General features: G+C 42.5%; 2 protein-coding genes across 3 annotated transcripts; one reads left to right on the top strand and one right to left on the bottom strand.

Moving 5' to 3' along the window:
* Positions 1 to 7,591: 7,591 nt before the first annotated feature.
* LOC115950883 lies at positions 7,592 to 8,643 on the bottom strand. The gene is made up of 2 exons (XM_031068159.1): positions 8,373 to 8,643; positions 7,592 to 8,292 (listed from the first exon to the last, which is right to left on the bottom strand). The coding sequence occupies exons 1-2, from the start codon at positions 8,430 to 8,432 to the stop codon at positions 7,780 to 7,782; spliced, it is 573 nt and encodes a 190-aa protein (XP_030924019.1). The 5' UTR covers positions 8,433 to 8,643; the 3' UTR covers positions 7,592 to 7,779.
* A 10,498-nt stretch (positions 8,644 to 19,141) lies between these two features.
* Positions 19,142 to 20,540, top strand: LOC115994544 (non-specific lipid-transfer protein-like protein At2g13820). Of its 2 annotated transcripts, none has more exons than XM_031118743.1 (3): positions 19,142 to 19,638; positions 19,913 to 19,975; positions 20,196 to 20,540. In XM_031118743.1, exons 1-3 carry the CDS (start codon positions 19,320 to 19,322, stop codon positions 20,324 to 20,326), a joined length of 513 nt encoding a protein of 170 aa, XP_030974603.1. In that variant the 5' UTR covers positions 19,142 to 19,319; the 3' UTR covers positions 20,327 to 20,540. The 2 variants fall into 2 exon arrangements, with proteins under 2 accessions (XP_030974603.1, XP_030974604.1); XM_031118744.1 differs by having other exon boundaries at positions 19,149 to 19,638; positions 19,916 to 19,975.
* The last annotated feature ends 1,469 nt before the right edge of the window (positions 20,541 to 22,009 follow it).

The raw sequence follows: 22,009 nt of genomic DNA on the forward strand, positions 1-22,009 counted from the left end.
AGAGAGTTTAGAGGAATGCTATTGGTGTGTCTTAATGAATTTAATGGAGTAGTAGGAAGGAAAAGAAGTCCACTATCAAATCTCTCTAAACTCTAAAGCCATGCCCGAATCTTTTTTTGGATGAACTTTTTTTTTTTTTCTGATATTTTGGTGCATTTCTTTTTCTGTTGTACTTTTTGTTGTGCATCTTTGTGGATTTTGGGTAATGGGGTAAGGTTTTTGTAAAAAACAAAAAATAATAATAATAATAATATTTTTGTTTTTTTTTTTTTTTGATCTCCTGATTCGAAATATTTAATTAATTTCATAGGGATGACACAAAGTATAGCATCGATTTAAATTGCCGAAATTTGGAACTCTCTTCCATCAATGTCAACTAGGATATGGTCCTCCAGGAGTTGGTGCGAACTTTCCTCTTGCGTTAAGCAATGCCACCTTTCCTAAGGACTAATTTTTCTTCTCCTAACATTCTTAGGTGAACTTCTCAAAGGGCTTCATATAATCCAACCATGATATACACTCCTAAAATGTGGAGGGAATTTCCCGTAATCCACTCCATGTACCCTACTTTCTCCATTAACCACACATATCACCCATGATGGTAGTGGACCCAAACAAGTAGACTCACTTCAAACTCTTTATAAAAGGAGTAAGTCTCATTCACCTAAGGTAAGTTCAACGATTTCAACCATTTACTATTTTCCATCCTTGTATTCTAAAGAGAAAACTGACTTAACCATCAGAGGGTCTTTGGTCGGGTTACACTGGTCACCCTTGACAGTTCTTTCTTTATTTTCAGGACCTACAACCATCACCATAGCTCAAAGCATTCCAACCTATTGATTTTCGTGTATCCTAATATATATATATATATATATATATATATATATATATATATTTGGGACAGACCTAAGATTTTAGTTAGTGAGGGACAAAGTATTAAAAAAAAAAAAAAAAACCTCCAAACAAATATCCATATAGTATTAAAAAAATTGTAAATATGCAAAATTGTTATTTCTAAATACATTAAGAAGCAATCATTTACCAACAAAGATAAAAACAAAAACAAAATAATGTTTTTTTTAATACTGATGGTGTCATAGATAATCCCAAGTCCATAACTCGTCCATATATCTCGTCCAACGAAAGAAGCTACAATAGGCGGTGAAAATTGCAAGCGTACTGGCGAACCTCGTCCATACATGGACGAGCAATACCTCGTGAGATCTACTGATCATTTATGAACGTCAAGCCTTCCTAGATGATCTCGTCCATCTTCCACTAAAAATGGACGAGATCATCCTGGAGGTGTCGTCCATCCTTACTATGGATGGACGAGTTCATCGGCCCGTCCGACCTAGGTAACTTCCACAACGGTTATGGAAGTTACTCCCAATTCTCCGGACTCCTCGACATTGGGAACGGTTACTAAACAGATAACCGTTCCACACACACTATATAAGGCTTCTTCGATGAAAGGTAAGGGATTCAGACACTTTTACTTTTGAGAGAACATTTCTTCGTTACAGAGAGTTCCAAGTAACTAACTTGATCATCGGAGGATTTTTGGCCGGTCCCCACCGGTCCCCTCTGATTCTGTGTCTTTTGTATTACAGGAAATAGCCCAAAGATCAACGTTCGAGTCCTGTCAACCCATTGATAAAGAGAGAATCATCAGTTGGCGCCGTCTGTGGGAAGGAATTGTTTCGCAATTTACTTCTCCGTGACAAAGGGTTTGATGGTTCGGACTAGATCAAGGGCTACTAGCCCAGGCCATCAGGGAAGCAGCAACCCGCATCGTGATCGCCAGTCTGCACCAGTCATGCAGTCATCTGCCCAACATGCACAATCAATGGCAGACGCTATGGCGGAGTTGACTCGCCAAAACCAAGAATTACGAATGGAGATTAATATGAGGAGGCAAACACATGAAGAACGTGAAGGTGGACAAACAGAGAGTCATGGCGGAAGAGACAATACCGAAATTGGAAGCCAGTTTAGAGACACCACTTCACGAACGGTACCACACTTGAAGGAAGAAATGGACCAAATGAAGAGAGTTATGGAGGAGATGAAGGAAAGTATGAAAAGGGCGAATCCGATAGAAGATTTGGTTCACATGACTGATTCTCCCTTTACGGCTTCCATCAATGGTCACCCCCTACCATCAAAGTTCAAGTTGCCTTCACTGGATTCATATGATGGAACACGTGACCCGTTTGATCACATAGTCACTTTCAAGACCACCATGCATCTTCAAGGGGTGCCTGATGAGATAATGTGTAGAGCCTTCCCTACCACCCTTAAGGGTTCAGCGCGAGTTTGGTTTAGCAAAATACCTCCAAATTCGGTGAGTTCTTTTGAAGAGTTGAGTAAGTTGTTTGTTAACAATTTCATTGGAGGACAAAGGCACAAGCGTTCCTCGTCCAGTTTGTTGACAATAGAGCAGGGAGAGAACGAGAGCCTTCGGTCATTTATCACCCGTTTTAACAGAGAAGCTCTCAGTGTGGATGAAGCAGATGATAAGCTTCTACTGGCAGCCTTCCACAACGGGGTGAATTCGGATCTGTTTATACACAAGCTCTATGAAAAAGAGCCCCAGTCCATGGCCGAACTCGTCCATTCGGCTCAGAATTTTATGAATGCAGAAGATGCAATCATCGCTAAGAAGAGGAAGAGGTCCGAGAGAATGGATGCAAATCCCAGTCGTCATCACGAGCAAGGCACCCGTCCAAAGAAAGGACGGACGGAGGAAAGGAGAGATCGAGAAAGTAAGAAGCCAGGCCCTCCAGTACGGAACCAGCAGTATACCCCTTTAAACACCCCACTTGAGCAAGTCCTTATGCAAATCAAGGATGATCCTTCGCTGAAGTGGCCAGAGAAACTGAAGGGTGATCCCAACAAGCGCAACAGGAACAAGTACTGTCGCTTTCATAGGGATCATGGTCATAGCACGGACGAGTGTTTTGACTTGAAGCAACAAATTGAAAATCTCATAAGGTAAGGGAAGTTGAGGGGTTTCCTTGGACGAGACCAGAGGGACGAGAAATAGAAGGGAAAGATGGAAGATTCATCGCGACCACCACTCGGGGAGATAAGAGTCATCATTGGGGGAAGTTCAACTGGCCAGTCGTCCAAGTCCAAGAAAGCATACTTGAAGGTAGTACAGAGCGTCCAGCTTACCGGACGATCACCGAGAGAAAGGTCTATGGACGAGCAGGCAATCACTTTCACGGACGAGGATGCTGACAGAATTCATCACCCTCATGATGATGCCCTCGTCATCTCCCTACTAATTGCAAACTACACAACCAGAAGAGTGCTTGTGGACAATGGAAGCTCAGCAGACATTTTATACTATCCAGTTTTTCAGCAGATGAGACTAGGACGAGACCAGCTCCGTCCAGTGAACTCCCCCTAGTAGGTTTTGGTGGGATGAAGGTGCAACCAGTGGGTACCATTTCCTTATCCGTGGTAGTGGGGGCATATCCACGACAAATTACCAAGGACGTCAACTTCCTTGTGGTAGATTGTCCATCCTCCTACAATGCCATCATTGGGAGACCAACTTTGAATAGCTGGAAAGCTGTTACCTCCACTTACCATTTATCAGTCAAGTTTCCAACAGAACACGGGGTAGGACAGGTACAAGGTGACCAACTGGCAGCAAGAGAATGTTACTTGGCCATGCTGGCCATGGATGAACAAGTTCAAGCAATGAATATTGAAGAAAAGAAGGTTGTAGCAGAGCCTACTGAAGTATTGGAAGATATTTCCTTGGATGAAGTTAACCCTGAGAGGTGTACCAGGGTTGGAGCAGATTTAGAAGAGAAGATTAAAAAGGACCTCGTCCAATTTTTGAAGAAAAACATCGATGTGTTCGCGTGGAGTCACGAGGATATGCCGGGTATAGACCCTAGTGTCATTACCCACCGTTTGAATGTATGTCCTTCCTCTAAGCCTGTGCGGCAAAAGAAGAGGGTGTTTGCCCCTGAGAGAGATAGTGCAATCAAGGACGAGGTCCAGAAGCTGATGGTAGCAAAGTTCATTCGGGAAGTGTATTACCCGGATTGGTTGGCCAATGTAGTAATGGTCAAAAAAGCGAATGGCAAGTGGAGAATGTGCGTGGACTTCACTGATCTGAACAAGGCTTGCCCCAAGGATAGCTACCCGCTACCGCGCATTGACCAGTTAGTAGACTCAACTGCAGGACACAAATTGCTTAGCTTCATGGATGCCTTTTCAGGATACAATCAGATAAGAATGGACGAGGCTGACCAAGAGAAGACATCTTTTGTAACCAGTCAAGGCTTATTCTGCTATAAGGTGATGCCATTTGGCTTAAAGAATGCAGGGGCGACATATCAGAGGTTGGTCAACCACATGTTTCGTCCACAGATTGGGCGGAATGTGGAAGTCTACGTAGATGACATGCTGGTGAAAAGTCAAGACGAAGGAAGACATCTAGACGACCTGCAGGAGACATTCGAGACATTAAGGCAGTATCACATGAAGCTAAATCCTAGCAAATGTGCCTTTGGAGTATCATCAGGGAAATTCCTTGGCTTTATGGTATCCCACAGGGGAATTGAAGCGAATCCAGATAAAATTCAAGCAATATTGGACATGAAGCCACCGCAAAATACAAAGGAAATCCAATCCCTCACTGGACGAGTCGCTGCGCTTAACAGGTTTGTCTCTAAAGCTACTGATAAATGTTTGCCATTTTTTAAGGTTCTCAAAAAAGCATTCGAATGGACCTACGAGTGTCAGAGAGCTTTTGAAGATTTGAAGGTATACCTTACAATGGCACCGCTGTTGAGTCCATCAGTGGAAGGAGAGGAACTATATTTGTACCTAGCAGTAACCCCGCATGCCGTGAGCTCGGCATTGATAAGAGAGGAAGATAAAGTGCAAAGACCTGTGTACTATACAAGCAAGGCATTGAAAGGAGCGGAAGGACGGTATCCGCAAATGGAGAAGTTGGCCTTCGCACTAATCACAGCATCACGGAAGCTGAGGCATTATTTCCAAGCACATGTCATTAATGTTATGACAGATCATCCTCTCAAAAAGGCAATGAATAGGCCGGAAGCTGCAGGACGATTAATCCAGTGGGCTGTGGAGCTAAGTGAGTTCGATATCAGGTATCTACCAAGGCATGCCATTAAAGCTCAAGCCCTAGCAGATTTTATTGCGGAGTTTACCCCAAGTCATAACGAGACAGAGGACAGTAAGAGATGGATCGTCCATGTGGATGGTTCGTCCACACGGCATGCAGGAGGAATTGGTGTGGTCCTGCAGTCCCCAGAGGGAGATAAACTGAAACATAAAGTCCGTCTACAGTACCAAGCGACAAACAATGAAGTCGAATATGAAGCCCTCCTCAAAAGGCTAGAATTGGCAAAGTCCGTGGAAGCAAAGTCCATATGTGTCATGGGGGATTCCCGACTGATCATGGGGCAAGTGAATGGGGCGTATGAGGCGAAGGAAGAACGAATGAAGAAGTATCTTGGTAGGGTGATGCGCCTTGTGAAAAGGTTTGAAAAAGCTGACTTCGTTCAAATCCCGAGGGAGGAGAACGTGGAAGCTGATACTATAGCGAAGGAGGCCTCAGCAGATGAATCATTAGAGAAGTCAGATGAAGTTCAATATGTGCCAAGTATAGATGCCCAGGAAGTACAGCAGGTTGATAACAGAGAAAATTGGATGACTCCCATTATATCCTATTTGAAAGACGGACGACTACCAGAAGAGAAGGACGAGGCCAGAAAGGTGAGGGTGAGGTCAGCTAGATACGTCCTTATGAATGGAGTTTTATACAAGAGAGGTTTCTCTCAACCTTACCTTAGATGTTTAGCTCCGGACGAAGCAGACTACGTGCTGAGAGAAGTTCATGAAGGGGCATGTGGCAATCATTCGGGAGCAAGATCACTTGTCCACAAGGTCGTCCGTGCAGGGTACTACTGGCCGAACATGCAAGCTGATGCTAAAGCATATGTTAAGGTCTGCGACCAGTGCCAGCGATTTAGCAACGTCCCCAGGCAACCATCAGAATACCTCACCCCAATGTTGGCGCCGTGGCCCTTCGCACAATGGGGACTGGACATTTTGGGTCCCTTCCCCTTGGGAGTAAGGCAGATGAAGTTTCTAGTGGTGGGCATCGATTACTTCACCAAATGGGTGGAGGCAGAACCGTTGGCAAATATCACACAACAAAACGTGAAAAACTTCGTGTGGAAGAACATCGTATGCAGATTTGGAGTGCCGAAGGTATTGGTGTCTGATAACGGACGACAATTTGACAATGCACTCTTCAAGGACTTCTGCTTACATTTTGGAATTCAGAACCATTACTCCTCGCCTGCACACCCCCAAGCCAACGGCCAGGCTGAAGTTGCAAACCGATCCTTGTTGAAAATCATCAAGACTCGGCTTGAGGGGGCAAAGGGAGTGTGGCCAGATGAATTACCAGGAGTTTTATGGGCATATAGGACCACAGTGAGGACACCTACAGGAGAGACTCCTTTCAAACTAGCCTATGGAAGTGATGCAGTCATACCTGCAGAAGTACATATGGCTAATCACAGGGTGATGATGTATCAAGACAAGGATAATGAAGATCAGCTTCGTCTGAACCTCGATCTAATAGACGAGGTAAGGACAAACGCAGAACACCGGGCAGCAAAGTATAAGAATCTCATGGCTAAGCAGTATGACGCGATGGTGAAGCCTAGGCGTTTCAACATTGGAGATCTCGTCCTGAGAAAGGTCTCTTTGTCGACCAAGAACCCGGCACATGGGAAATTGGGCCCAAACTGGGAAGGACCCTATAGAGTTATCAACTGTAAAAGGCAAGGATCCTACTACCTGGAGGCCCTGGACGGGAGAAAGCTGGAACATCCTTGGAATGTGGAGCACCTGAGGAGGTACTACCAGTAAGAGTGAACCTATGGACGAGACTGGGTCTTATCTGTCTAATTAACCCTACTACTACGTATGATGCTGTTTGTGTTTGATACTATTATGTTTGGTGTTGCTTATGTGTGGAGTTTGAAACTATGATCTTATTACTTATTATAGTTGTATTATGGTTATGGACGAAGTCATGAAGTATGTATTTATTAAATAAAAAGGCATCAGTGTGCATATGCCTTGTCTGTAAACAATATTTATGTTATGTGCTAAATGTTGTGTGAAATTTCTCCATGATATTGTCGTCCAAGTCAATCCTCAAGAGGGTTGAAAGATCCAAGACGAACAAAATCTCTGGACGCAGAGATGTAACGTCTAAATTTTCTAAGGAAAAAATCACATCCACACTCGTCCAACTCATAGACGAGACGGAGCCAACTGAAACAATCCAAAATCTGGACGAGAGAAAAAGTTGGCAAAATAAGTAAGTTGGTAAGTAAAATTAGTTTGCAAGTCCTAAGACGAATCAAGCTAATTAAAAATACTACCTGCTAAGACGAGTTAGACTACATGAAAAATATGTAATCTCGACATGGACGAGCTAAAGTTGGAGTTAAAATAGCTTAGCAACATTCGTCCATGAAAATGAAATCACTCGTCCATGCAAAGATAATAAAAATTCATTCAAAGGGTGGACTTCCTACGTCCAAAAAACCCTTGATTAGTTTGAAAAGCAGAAACTACTTAAAAACCCGTCCTAAAACCATGGACGAGTATAATGTATTCTTGTTACATAAAAGAAGGTCCAAAAACAAAGGACCAAATAAAAAAAAAAAGAAAACCATCAAGGTTAAAAGTCTCGTCCTAAGAAGGGGGAGCATTCACAACTGGTGCGTCCTGAGGCTGGGTACTAGCGTCGTCTTCCACGTTGACGTCATCAGAGCCAGTCTGGAGAAGAGAGCTTGTGGCAGCAGCAAGGTTAAGCTTGATTGCATTAAAATCAACTTCAGGGAAGTTCTCAATAGCGTCCATTCTGAAATCTTCAAAACCAGCTGCATAATTGCGATCCAAAGTGTCTGTATATTCTTTGGACGACTTGAACTCAGCCACAGCGTCCTCTTTTGCCTTGGAGAGACGAGCATTCAATTCATCGTTCATCTTCTGCAAATGATCAATGCGCGTATCCTTCTCCACTGCATCCGTCCTTAGCTCCTCAATCAGCTTGTTACGTTCCTTGACCTCGTCCTTAGCTTTTTCAGCAACCCCAGCCCATTTTTTACACTCAGCATTCACCTGCTGAATCCTCGTCTCCAACAAGACTCTCGTCTTGTCCAACTCTGTTGCCTGTCTAGACGCTGCTATAAACTTTGACATGGCCTATGAATAGACAAAGCAACATAGAGTGATTAAATAAGGAAAAGTGGCTACCCAAATAAGGATGAGAGATACTGACATACCTTGAAGAGGTTATGGACGCCTGAATGCTCAAATTCCTTCAAGCCCATGTTATAGCACATGTTTATATCCTCGTCCTTGACAGCTATCTGGAAACGTTCCCAAGCCAGGTCTTCATTCTCAATAATGTTCGTAGAAGGCTGGGACGAGCCAGGCGTGGTAGACTTGGCCAAAGGAGTTCTGGGTGGAGTCTTAGACGGCGTGGACTCCACTGGAGTGGACGAGTCCACATCAACTATCTGGACGGCAGGCTGGGACTGGGGAGGTTTGGACTTGACCACCTTGGACAAGCCTGACTTAACCCTTTTGTCTCTACGACTGGGGAGCCCTTCCAAGTCAATGTTCTTTGGCAAGAACTTCCTTTTGTCCCCAGCCAATGGACGTGTCTGACCCTCAGGACGATCCTGGGTCTGACCCTCAGGACGTTTCCCCTCTCCTGCAATCTCCTTCCCTCTGTTCTCTTTCATTGTTGACATTCCTAAGACGAGATGAACAAGTTAGGAATGTATACGTAAAAAAGAAAAAGAAAAGGAGGAAAAAGAAAATGAGGTTTAGCTAAAAACTTACTTTTTCGCACAGTAACTTCGTGGGCGATAGCTTCGTCTGAAGGCTCAGGACCTAAACCCCACTTGGCTAGACGTCTAAGCGTGACAAGAGAACGAAAGCTCCTGTCTGTATGTAGACGAGCCTTGTGGACGCGGTCGCGGTGAAATTTGCTCAAAGACGGACGTTTGGCAGCTACAGCACAATGAACAAACAAAGGTTAGAGATTGTAAATATACCAAATAGAAGCGAGAATAAAAATAAACAAGGGGAAGGGACATACCTTCTGGACGAAGGTTCCCTAGGTCCCCAGTGTAAGGGGGAAAGGGATCCCTGCCAACGTCCACAGGGTTCCCTGCCCAGAAGCCTGAAACGAAAATGAACTCCGTCTTCCATTTCCTATCAGACGAAGCTAGGGACTTGATCAACCTACAATCATTCCCTCTAGCAGTAAACTGATAAAAACCTTCAGATTGACTTATGGCAGAAGGTTTATAACAATAAAGGAACTCGTCCACTGTAAGAGGACGGTCCCCACTAAAAACTTCCCTCCACAAAATTTGCATGGAGATAATTAGTCTCCATGCGTTAGGATTGAATTGACAAACACCTAAACCTAACTTAACTAATAACTCTCTAGCGAAGGCATTTAAAGGAAACCTAAGGCCACCTAAGAAGTAAGATTCATAGACGCCTATACCAAAACGGGGCTCACAACACCACTCTCCACGGACGGGCAGCCTAGGGTTAAACTCGTCTGGAATTTGATACCAGGATTTAAGGCTATTTAACCTCTGTTCGTCTGTCTTAGAATGGACGCCTACAGCGCAACTGAAGACGGTTTCTACCTCGTCCGTAGGATTGGACGAAGAACCAGCTTGAGAGCCAGAAGCTCTCCTAAGCTGTTCTTGGACGACCTCAATAGGGAGCCTAGGGGTTCCAGAAAAGTAGTTCTCGTCCGTGCTTCCTCCACTCTCATCACTAGCACTGCTAGAGTTAGACCTCTCACTAGTATCCTCACAGTACTCGTCTATAGCCTTATTAAGGCTATCAGTAGATGAGGAAGCAGCAGACATCTCTAATAAGAAACTTAAAGCCTAAAGACGAGGGGAAGAAGAGTACCTGGCTCTAGACGGAAGAAGACTCTAGACGCAGAGGAACTCCTAGACGAGGCTCTAGACGACGGATGTCAAGGAAGAAAATCTCTGGAATGAAAAGGGTTAAGGGAGGCATTCCACTATTTATAGGATGCTGACCTGGGTAATCGAAACGACCCAACCAATACGAAAGCGACACGTGGCATCTACCTCGGAAATATAAATCGACGGAATCAGTCGCCAATAAAAAAATGACACGTGGTGCAAATAATTAATAACCAATTACACCGGTCCAAGGACGTTCAACCATTTGGACGACTCACATGGACAAGGGGGCAACTGATGGTGTCATAGATAATCCCAAGTCCATAACTCGTCCATATATCTCGTCCAACGAAAGAAGCTACAATAGGCGGTGAAAATTGCAAGCGTACTGGCGAACCTCGTCCATACATGGACGAGCAATACCTCGTGAGATCTACTGATCATTTATGAACGTCAAGCCTTCCTAGATGATCTCGTCCATCTTCCACTAAAAATGGACGAGATCATCCTGGAGGTGTCGTCCATCCTTACTATGGATGGACGAGTTCATCGGCCCGTCCGACCTAGGTAACTTCCACAGCGGTTATGGAAGTTACTCCCAATTCTCCGGACTCCTCGACATTGGAAACGGTTACTAAACAGATAACCGTTCCACACACACTATATAAGGCTTCTTCGATGAAAGGTAAGGGATTCAGACACTTTTACTTTTGAGAGAACATTTCTTCGTTACAGAGAGTTCCAAGTAACTAACTTGATCATCGGAGGATTTTTGGCCGGTCCCCTCTGATTCTGTGTCTTTTGTATTACAGGAAATAGCCCAAAGATCAACGTTCGAGTCCTGTCAACCCATTGATAAAGAGAGAATCATCAAATACTACGCTGGCTAAGATTTTTTTTTTTTTTTTTCCAAGTTAGAGCATTCACCGTGTTGGTGATGATAAAAATTTTAGTTTTTAGTACCTTAAAAAGCTACCTTATCTATTTTATCATCTCACTTTACATTACACCCAATATCAAATGTTCTATTTTTTTTTTTTATTACTTCATTTAAAATAATATAAACAACTCATTAAAATAATAAGGAAGATAGGGAATTTGAGTTTTTTAATTAAAAGAAGAGATATAATCCTAATAAAATATTGTATTTTATTCTTAATAACTTGCTACAGTCAACTAGTATTGTGGGGCCCAAACGATTTATGGGCCAGGCCCATCTACTAGGGGAGAATCCAAAGGCCCAAGCCAAAGAGGGCTATGGCCCAAGCTCGACAAGATAGCCTATGGATACCGCCGAGGAGAATCCGAAGGCCCAAGCCAAGGAGGGCTATGGCCCAAGATCGGCAAGATCGCCTTTGGATACCGCCGAGGGCAGTTCAGTCCTCGGCAGACCCAAAGTCCCCCCTGAAAGAGGGGTAAAAACGGTATAAGACTGAAACTTGGAAGAAAGATCTAAAATATCCAAGGAAAGCTGCTCTTACTGCCATTCAATGCTCTGAACCTGACAGAGTCGCATTCTTTGGCTTTTACAATCACTCCCAACGACTTTGAGTATGGGCTGATGGGACAAGTATCAATCTTGGAAAGGTTGACCCTATACGTGGACGAAGGACAATGAACGCAGGCAAATATAAAAGGAAAAATAAGTAACCTAAAGAAGGGGTTGGGAAAAAAGGCTAAAAACCAGAGCCTCCCAGCCCACCTCCAGGAGAAAGACTCCATGGGTGAAGATAACCTAAACACGCACGAATACCACGAAAAACCCACCGCCTGGCGATCAAGGCCTAGCCTTTTAAACCCACGCTCTACAAATGATATTGTTTTGGGCCTTTTTACTTGCGAACCCCACACCGCTACGGTTCGTTACGAATCGCGTCCTTACAATTGGCGCCGTCTGTGGGGAAGGCTTGTGTGTTGGCATAGGCGGTGGGTCGATAGAGTTTCTTTGTTATTTCTAACCATTGGTTATAGAGTTCTAGTATAAAGTTCTGCTAGGGGCTACATTTCTTGACTAGGGGCTTGGCTGAGGAGCTAACTCCCTTAAAGCCAAGGTCCCCTGTAAAGAGCAAACTAGGCACTTGGTAGCGTTAATCGTATGGATAAACTCTAGGGGTTTGGCTGAGGAGCTAACTCCCCTAAAGCCAAGATCCCACACGAAGAGAAAACTAGGTTTTGGACAGAACCAAGGCATTGCATGGTCCTCGGACTCAATCCTCTGGGGAAACCAACTACCTGGATGAGGAAAACTAGGTTTTGGACAGAACCAAGGCATTGCATGGTCCACGGACTCAAGCCTCTGGGGAAACCAACTACCTGGATGAGGAAAACTAGGTTTTGGACAGAACCAAGGCATTGCATGGTCCTCGGACTCAAGCCTCTGGGGAAACCAACTACCTGGATGAGGAAAACTAGGTTTTGGACAGAACCAAGGCATTGCATAGTCCACGGACTCAAACCTCTGGGGAAACCAACTACCTGGATGAGGAAAACTAGGTTTTGGACAGAACCAAGGCATTGCATAGTCCACGGACTCAAGCCTCTGGGAAACCAACTACCTGGATGAGGAAAACTAGGTTTTGGACAGAACCAAGGCATTGCATAGTCCTCAGACTCAAGCCTCTGGGGAAACCAACTACCTGGATGAGGAAAACTAGGTTTTGGACAGAACCAAGGCATTGCATAGTCCTCGGACTCAAGCCTCTAGGGAAACCAACTACCTGGATGAGGAAAACTAGGTTTTGGACAGAACTAAGGCATTGCATAGTCCTCGGACTCAAGCCTCTGGGGAAACCAACTACCTGGATGAGGAAAACTAGGTTTTGGACAGAACCAAGGCATTGCATAGTCCTCGGACTCAAGCCTATGGGGAAACCAACTACCTGGATGAGGAAAACTAAGTTTTGGACAGAACCAAGGCATTGCATAGTCCTCGGACTCAAGCCTATGGGGAAACCAACTACCTGGATGAGGAAAACTAGGTTTTGGACAGAAAGGCATTGCAAGTCCTCGGACTCAAGCCTGGGGAAACCAACTACCTGGATGAGGAAAACTAGGTTTTGACAGAACCAAGGCATTGCATAGTCCTCGGACTCAAGCCTATGGGAAAACCAACTACCTGGATGAGGAAAACTAAGTTTTGGACAGAACCAAGGCATTGCATAGTCCTCGGACTCAAGCTTATGGGGAAACCAACTATTTCAAAAAAAAACTATGGCACATAAACCTCAAAATCCACCCGAAGAGAACTCCTCGTGAACAGTTGGGTTAATCCCTTAATTGCACGGATTCCCCGGTCTACCTTCGGATCCCCAGTACCAAAGGGGTTGATGCGATACGGTGCAATATATTACCCAAAAGCACAATCAAAGTCCCTCGCTACTCGGCTACCCTCTCGGACGAATTATTTAGAGTTTATCGCTCTCGGATAGTGGTCTGGCATGCATCGCGCAGCACTCGGCGGTTATCCCGGTTAGTTCCAAGAATTTAATTTATTGAGGACTACCTTTGTTATACTTGATAATATTTGTGAATTTAAACCAGTAGGAATCTGTGTTAAGGCATTTTTCTGCTCGGAATATCATTAGGGGCAAGCTTACATTTAATATTCATGCACCAAATAGTTGTTGTAGAAAAGAAAAAGTATGTATAAAGAAATAAACACATCTTTTATTAAGACAAAGGAACAGTACAGTGTACAATGAAAAGCTGAAACAAGCTTACATTAAAGCTAACTACATAAGTAAAGAAAAATACAAGAAAATGAAGATAAAGCTGAGGAGGTAGCACAGAGGAGAGGTTGGCTACTTCTTCGAGACCTTATTCCTCCTCAATGCTTTTGCATGCCTATAACTCAGGCAGCAAAAGAACCCAACTTGAGCCTCACACCGCTGAAGGAAAGGTGCAGGGAGCCGGAAGTTGAGGAGCCTTCACCAAAAATTTGCCTGCAACAAGGTAGAGGCGCTGATGGCGGAAAATCTTTCTTCTGACACACCAAAATTCTGGCATGAACAGAACCTGCTTCGGATTTTGACTAAAAGGGGGAGAAACACCCTTTCCCCTCCGTCGAAACGGAATGTTCCCTTTAAATTACGCCTCCTTGGCCCGTGCCTCACTACTTTGGGTCTCAGGAGGACACGGCGCCTCCGTGGCGGATAGAGTTCCTTTTCCCCAACCCTCGCCTCAGACATGATACACTAAGGGAAGAAACTTAAGGATTTGCGCGCAGGTAAGGCAACTTTCTCTCCTATTTATTTAAAAAGATAAGGTGGTGGCATTTAATTCAAGCAGCGTCCCAAGGAACGCTACAGACAAAATGTCTCCGGCTCGATTTCCCACGCCATCTGCAACCATGAGATTAAAGGAGTCTCGTGAAGGCGCACCTCGAACACTGGGACGCCAAAAAAATATCGCGTGACCAAAGACTACGGAAATACCCCTTGATTTGCGGGCCCAGTAAACTCGCGGCCCAGGCCCGTTTTGCATGGGGGCTCAGGGACAGAACCAAGGCGTTGCATGGTCCTCGGACCCAAGCCTATGGGGAAACCAAGTACAAAAAAGAAAAATTACAAGTTTTGGACAGAACCAAGGCATTGCATGGTCCTCGGACCCAAGCCTATGGGGAAACCAAGTACAAAAAAAAAAAATTACAAGTTTTGGACAGAACCAAGGCATTGCATGGTCCTCGGACCCAAGCCTATGGGGAAACCAAGTACAAAAAAAAAAAAAATTACAAGTTTTGGACAGAACCAAGGCGTTGCATGGTCCTCGGACCCAAGCCTATGGGGAAACCAAGTACAAAAAAGAAAAATTACAAGTTTTGGACAGAATCAAGGCATTGCATGGTCCTCGGACCCAAGCCTATGGGGAAACCAAGTACAAAAAAGAAAAATTACGAGTTTTATAACTGCTCGGATGGGAAGAGTCCCCGACTCAGATACTGTAAAATGTTAAGGCCAATAAAAGTGTTAGAATGATGGTGGGGCACTCCACTATTCGGTAGCCTAAGGGGGCTGTTCATTTTTTGCGGGCGATATGCCTTCGAACGATTACTTCCTACACCGCATAGAGCATTCAGTTCTAATCTCGGCATTATTTCGGGCAATTACCGTTATTCATAGGTACGCATTGCTAGTTCAAGCAATTCTGTTAAAGTTGTGGTGACTTCTTTTTATTAGCAAGCATTTTGGCCTTAGTTGTCATTGATTCAAATGCTATATTATCGTGCTGAGCAGCGTTTGCAAATTTGTAAAAATATAGAGACAGAACATGCGAAGTAAAATAACAACAATTTTTATTAATATGAAAAATTATTACAACGTACAAAGAAGGGCTCAAACAAAAGGTGAGCTGCCGAAGCAACACTAACATTCGCAGTACAGATAAGTAAACAGCCGGGTGTCTTTTAAACTCGTCTTCAAAATCTCTCCAATTTCTACCTCAGAATTGCTCATATCGAAAGAAGAACCTTCTTTGGAAAAAGATGAAGGAGAAGGAAGAAGAATTTGAAGGAGAAGGAAGAAGAAGATGGAGGAGATGAATGAAGAATATGGAGGACATGAGTAAAGAAGGAGGAGAAGAAGAGAGAAGAGATGAAAGGAAAGAAAAAGGAGCAAAAGAGGGAGAAAGAAAAGCACCAGGATGGGACTGGTGCTGGGAAGACTAGGAAAGGGAGGCAAAAGGGGGCGCCAGTGAACGAAGAGAGGAAGAAGTAGGGGCACTTGGTCCCTGCCTCAATCCTGACTCCCAACACACTGGAGCCATATTAGGTATGCTCATGAGAGCGCAGTTGGTACTGATGATGGGTGTTCTCGACTCAGTCATGCCGAAAGTTTGACGTGACGAGTCCCTGTTTCGGATTTTGGCTGAAAGGAAGGTAAGACGAATCTTAAACCTCCGCCATCCTTGCCCTGACCGAGCCATTTCGAGCTTTACTAGAACATGACGCTTTGAGGAGGGGTGTGGTTTCTTCATTATTTGTTATGGTGAATGTACTATGATTTAGTGTATAACTACTGGGTTAAGTAAAACGCTTAGGGAGGCAAAGGGTTTCAAATCTCAGAAAAATAAAAGGGTCTCTGCACGAAAGTGATAGCCTCCTACTTGTCTTCTTATAGGAAGGGCAAAATGGAAAGCATTGAATTCGTTCAGGTTTCCAAAAGAATCTGAAAACGAAGAGGTGTCCGTTCCTTTTCTCCGCCTCGTCAGACGAACCGTCGAATGTAAATGAGTCTCGTAAAGGGAAGTCATTAAAAGCGTGTTTTGAATAATCAAACGACGAGAACGCGTCAGGAGTAAAATCAAAAAAACGCCTCGTAGATCAGTATATTTCTTGGACAGACGGAAAGCCGCCAGCATTAATGAAGGGCCGAATTAAAGGAGCCATCATAAAAGCTCGGCATTACCAAAACCCCCCTTTCCAACCAAGAGGTTGGACAGCTGGGTTTTGAGGGGCTATTGTGGGGCCCAAACGATTTATGGGCCAGGCCCATCTACCCGGGGAGAATCCAAAGGCCCAAGCCAAAGAGGGTTATGGCCCAAGCTCGACAAGATAGCCTATGGATACCGTCGGGGAGAATCCGAAGGCCCAAGCCAAGGAGGGCTATGGCCCAAGATCGGCAAGATAGCCTTTGGATACCGCCGAGGGCAGTTCAGTCCTCGGCAGACCCAAAGTCCCCCCTGAAAGAGGGGTAAAAACGGTATAAGACTGAAACTTGGAAGAAAGATCTAAAATATCCAGGGAAAGCTGCTCTTACTGCCATTCAATGCTCTGAACCTGACAGAGCCGCATTCTTTGGCTTTTACAATCACTCCCAACGACTTTGAGTATGGGCTGATGGGACAAGTATCAATCTTGGAAAGGTTGACCCTATACGTGGACGAAGGACAATGAACGCAGGCAAATATAAAAGGAAAAATAAGTAACCTAAAGAAGGGGCTGGGAAAAAAGGCCAAAAACCAGAGCCTCCCAGCCCACCTCCAGGAGAAAGACTCCATGGGTGAAGATAACCTAAACACGCACGAATACCACGAAAAACCCACCGCCTGGCGATCAAGGCCTAGCCTTTTAAACCCACGCTCTACAAATGATATTGTTTTGGGCCTTTTTACGTGCGAACCCCACACCGCTACGGTTCGTTACGAATCGCGTCCTTACAAGTATTTATATCAGTTTAATATAATTGCAAAAAATTTAGCTTTAGCTTTAACTTCTCCAATAACATATGATTTTTTTGCTCTTTAGTGGTAAAATAGTTTTTTGCTAAAATACAATTACCATTGTTAATATTTTTATTGTTTTTGTTAAGTTTTTTGGTTAAATAGTTGCTATTTGAGTTAAGCTAACTAAACTGATTGGGAAAAATAGACTCAATTACAAAAATGAAATATAAAATGACTAAAAAAAATTGGACCCCACTTGGGTCCGTCCCTTATATATATATATATATATATATATATATATATATATATATATATTGGGCATAAGCAGAACATTACTGTGGGTGTCTTCGAGCCGTTTGGCTCGAGCAATGCCACTGCCATCAGTTGGGTTGAACGGTCATAAGTATGCTTCAATCTCATTCCTAATGGTGATTAGATGGGAGATTGTTCATCTCATTTTTACACTTGCTGTGGGTTGAACGAGATGATTAAGACTTTGCTTGGGTTGAACGGTCATGTGGTTGAGATGATTAAGACTTTGCTGTATTAGGAAGAGATAGAGAGAGGAAGAGAGGGGATAAATAAAAATACAGTGAGGCGTAAGTTCTTGTATAAGACTCAAAAAGGCTTAAGCCTTTCAGGTACCCAAGCTCAATGAGCAGATATTCAATTATGTTATATAAACTATTAATTTATCTTATCATTATTCAATATGAGATTTCACATATACTAGAGAATTATTTTCAATGTAAGACTACACATATACTAGAGAATTATTTGAAAAGTCTATCAAGATCTATGGCGGTGTAGAATGGGAGGTGGAGCCGTGTGTTCCGTGTATACTTTGATAGATCGTGTTTGTTTAATATTTCTGTTTGGATTTTGGAATGTAGTAGAGAGTTAGAGAAATTGTATTGGTTTGTCAGAAGAACTGAGTTAGCAGAGAGTTTAGAGGAATGCTATTGTTGGTGTGTCTTAATGAAGTAGGAAGGAAAAAGAAAAAGGTCCACTCTGGAATCTCTCTCAAGCCATGCCCAAATCTCCGGTACACGATTTTTCTCAACACTCTTTATTTCTAAGTTTGCATAGAGAGTCACGGGTTGTCTAATAAATATAGGGTCTGTTTGTTATTGTTATTTAAACAACAGTTTTCATTATTTAAATAACATTATACATATTTTCAAAAAATATAAATAATATTATTATAAATCTCTTACCAAACGAGTACATATGCAAGGCTTTGGTTTTGGATTTGGTTTTCTGTGTTTGCCACGTTGAATCATGGGCCTGTTTCATTTCTTAGTCTATTTTTATGGCCTTTTCGGCCTTTCAATACTTCTACTTTAGGCCCAAAATATTGTAAACACCTAGCCCATGTCACAAAGAGGCATTATTTTTAACATTGAGCAGAGCCATACAAAACTCCATCATCAAATCCCATAATGCAAAATATCAAACACCAATCAAAATTCATCACCCCAAAATCTAAATCACAATAAAAGGAGTAAAAAAGAAGTTTCAAAGGAAAGAAAAGCAACCTAAATCAGCTGAAATTTTGTAAGGGATTAAAATAAAAATTCACTCTGAAGTCTGACACCGTAAGAAAAAATTGTCAGTTTGAACCAAAATGTTAAGAATTGGACTTATATGAATGACAAGGCCATTTGTACTAGATTCCGTGACAAACACTTTCTACTCAAGGATCATAGATGAATTCAGTCTTCCTAGTTAATCAATTGATTGGTTAAGGAAATTTGTATTTTAGACTTCTCAATTATAATTGGAGTCAGTCACCAACATAAACGAACTTCAAAGATTAATATTTTCTTCCTAGGCATAACTACTGAAGAAAATTGCAAGTCTCCAGGTCAGAGCACATGAACTTCTAAGGACGCCAAATGTCTAGGACCACGCATTAGAAGCCCGTTAGAAAGTAGGAGAAGTTGTTGAACCACACAAACCCATCATTCATTTCTCTTTCTTTCTTGATTTCCCTATTAAAAGCCATAAATCTCCCCCCTTGCTCCACCAAACTAATCCAAAACTTAAGTGATACAAGATCAGAGCAATCCACAGGCATTTCTAGCACATATTTGACAACTTCCAATGGCTCATGGCAAAATGGAGATGGCTCTGGTCCTAGTCTTGGTGACTATGCTCTGGGCAGGAGCTACGGCTCAGTCAAGTTGTTCAAATGTGATCATCAGTATGTCACCATGCCTTAACTACATTACCGGCAACTCCTCAACACCATCTTCAAGCTGCTGCTCACAGCTTGCTAGTGTAGTCCGCTCGCAACCACAGTGCTTGTGTCAAGTCCTTAATGGAGGTGGCGCGTCATTGGGAATCAACATTAACCAGACTCGGGCTCTAGCCCTGCCTGGTGCTTGTAATGTTCAGACCCCACCTATCAGCCGCTGCAATGGTAAGAACACATTATCATTCTCATTTTTTTAACATTTTAGGGCCATTTGGTAATATTATTTTAGTAACATTGTTTAAGTGTTATGAAAATACATGTGAATAAAAAAGTGTTGTGGAAATACATGTGTGTTGTGTTATTTAAACAACACAACCAAACAGGCCCTTAATCTGCTTGTATAGCCTTGAGTATGGATGCAAAATCCTCCCTGGCTACCATTTTAGACAAATATTAAATCATCATTTTCATCTCCGCTAACATACTTCCTGAATATTAGCAGCTGCATCACCGGCCGCCTCTCCTGCAGGATCAACAGAATCTTCAAATACAACACCTTCAGGTACAAACTGCTTCATTTGTTCAATTACATGCAAAAATATCATGATCAGTCAAATGTTGACTTATACAAACCACATTCTGGGTTTAAAAAGTCAATCTTTTCAATATACCTTAATAAATAAGTGGCACTAAACAAGTTTTATTTATCATTTATTCATCAATGAATCCTCAAGGATTCATTTATCTACTTTGTTCATTCGTGTTGATGTTCACTTGTGTAGGAAGTGGATCTAAAACCGTGCCATCAACAGAAGGCGGTTCATCAGCCGGAAATTCCATCAAGTTGTCGATTTCTCATCTCTTCTTCCTTATATGTGCAGCAACAGTTGCCACAGTCTTTACAACATATTGATCTCATTTGTTAGCCTGCTTTTCACAGCAAAACATTCCTACCTGTTCTTGATGATTATTACTGTATTCTTCCTTTTATGACTTCCCTTAGGTTGTGGGGTTCTTACGTATTTATTTTTTGTGACCTCGTCAGGGGTTGATATGTTCTTATATTATTGAGGAGACATCTTGTGCTCTTCCCTTCTTAATAAAGATGATTTCTGCCTCATAAGTAATACAACAGACACCTAAACATATTACCAAGAAGTCATGCAGTGTCACTTCCAGTGTCAACAACCAATTCAACAATAAGATAGTAAACTAACCAAAATGAAACTATAAAAAGCAAGGATTCTAGAACTTCTTCACTGAAAATATTAACTTCAGCAATCTTTGGTATTTAAGTTTGCATCACCGCCAGAAAAGAAAATTTATAGGCATATCAAATTTCATTACTTCCCACTATAGTCTGTATTCCGACATGGTATTTGATCCTTCAATATACAAAAAATGATTAGCAGCTGTGACAAACCTCTAATAATGAAGTTTAAATAAGGAAAATTGTTGCTGAAAATGAATGACTGTATATGCTGCAAATGCATATCCCTATTATTTTTCAATGTTGCCTACCAACATAAGTTGTTATCATTATCACACACATTTCATCATCACACACATTTCATCATCACTTACACAAAAGGTAAAATAATTGATTCGCTACTTGTACGAACAAGAAGCTGATTGCTCTAAGCACAAGTAACACGCAAAAGCAGAAACAGATACAAGAATGGCACCAGCCCTGGACAAGGAACCTGCTCCCTTGATTTGTTTAAATTGCAACTAACTAGTAGGAAATGAAACATCCCAAGCTTCTTTGCCAAGCCAGAAACGAATGTATTTCCCAATTACATCACAAAAGGCCAATCATCATTGGTGAAAATCTTCCATCAACACTATTAAAAGCTCTTCGGTAAGGCATACTGGCAAGCGAACAAATGTCTTTTTCTTTTCTTTTTTTGCTAAGTCAAGGAAATGTTTTTCATTTCTTTTGATCCCCCTCATTGGCTCTGTGGCCTCTGCACCTGATAAGTACCAGATATAAAATAAAAAAACACTTGCAGTGACCATTAATATATGCATACAACCAGTCGAAGAAGCTGTTGCAATCAAATTAAAATAGAACTGCAACCCTAAGACATGGGGTAATAATATAGATTGCGCATGTGATATCCTTTTTTTTCCTGGCCCATGTGAATTTGAGTACAAAACTTAAAACTACAGCCACAGTGTAGCTGCATTCATCATCATGTGACATATCTGCAGGAAGAAGACTTTTAATCCCCATGGATGTGCCATTAAAGATTACAGTTGATTCTATACAAATTGCACCTAGGTTCAAGCAAGTATACTCATCTAAGATATTTTTTGGTCCAATTGCCAAGCAAGTCTGAAAGTCATACCTGGAATCATTGATTAAGATTCTAATTTATGGTTTAGGAAAAGATTATTGGAGGTTTTTAATGGTTTTACCTGTTGTTTCTAAGTCAGTTTGAACCAAAATTTTTACAATCAGTGATTAAGTGAAATAAAAAGGCCAGTTGTACTTGATACTGTGACAAAATGGCTTTTAAAACCAAAAATCCATCTTGCTGGACTAGAGGCAAAACATTCATGCAATAGAAGGGCTTTGTCATAGCAGCTGGTT

This window comes from Quercus lobata, chromosome 6 (assembly GCF_001633185.2).
Source record: "Quercus lobata isolate SW786 chromosome 6, ValleyOak3.0 Primary Assembly, whole genome shotgun sequence".
NCBI classification, from domain to species: Eukaryota; Viridiplantae; Streptophyta; class Magnoliopsida; order Fagales; family Fagaceae; genus Quercus; species Quercus lobata.

Bases quoted from the DNA above. Each gene is read 5' to 3' on its own strand.
- LOC115950883 (XM_031068159.1), bottom strand. From the start codon at position 8,432: ATGTGCTATAACATGGGCTTGAAGGAATTTGAGCATTCAGGCGTCCAT. The intron at 8,293-8,372 runs GTATGTCAGTAT...GTCTATTCATAG, and splicing joins GCGTCCATAACCTCTTCAAG to GCCATGTCAAAGTTTATAGC.
- LOC115994544 (XM_031118743.1), top strand. From the start codon at position 19,320: ATGGCTCATGGCAAAATGGAGATGGCTCTGGTCCTAGTCTTGGTGACT. The intron at 19,639-19,912 runs GTAAGAACACAT...CCTGAATATTAG, and splicing joins ACCTATCAGCCGCTGCAATG to CAGCTGCATCACCGGCCGCC. The intron at 19,976-20,195 runs GTACAAACTGCT...TCACTTGTGTAG, and splicing joins TTCAAATACAACACCTTCAG to GAAGTGGATCTAAAACCGTG.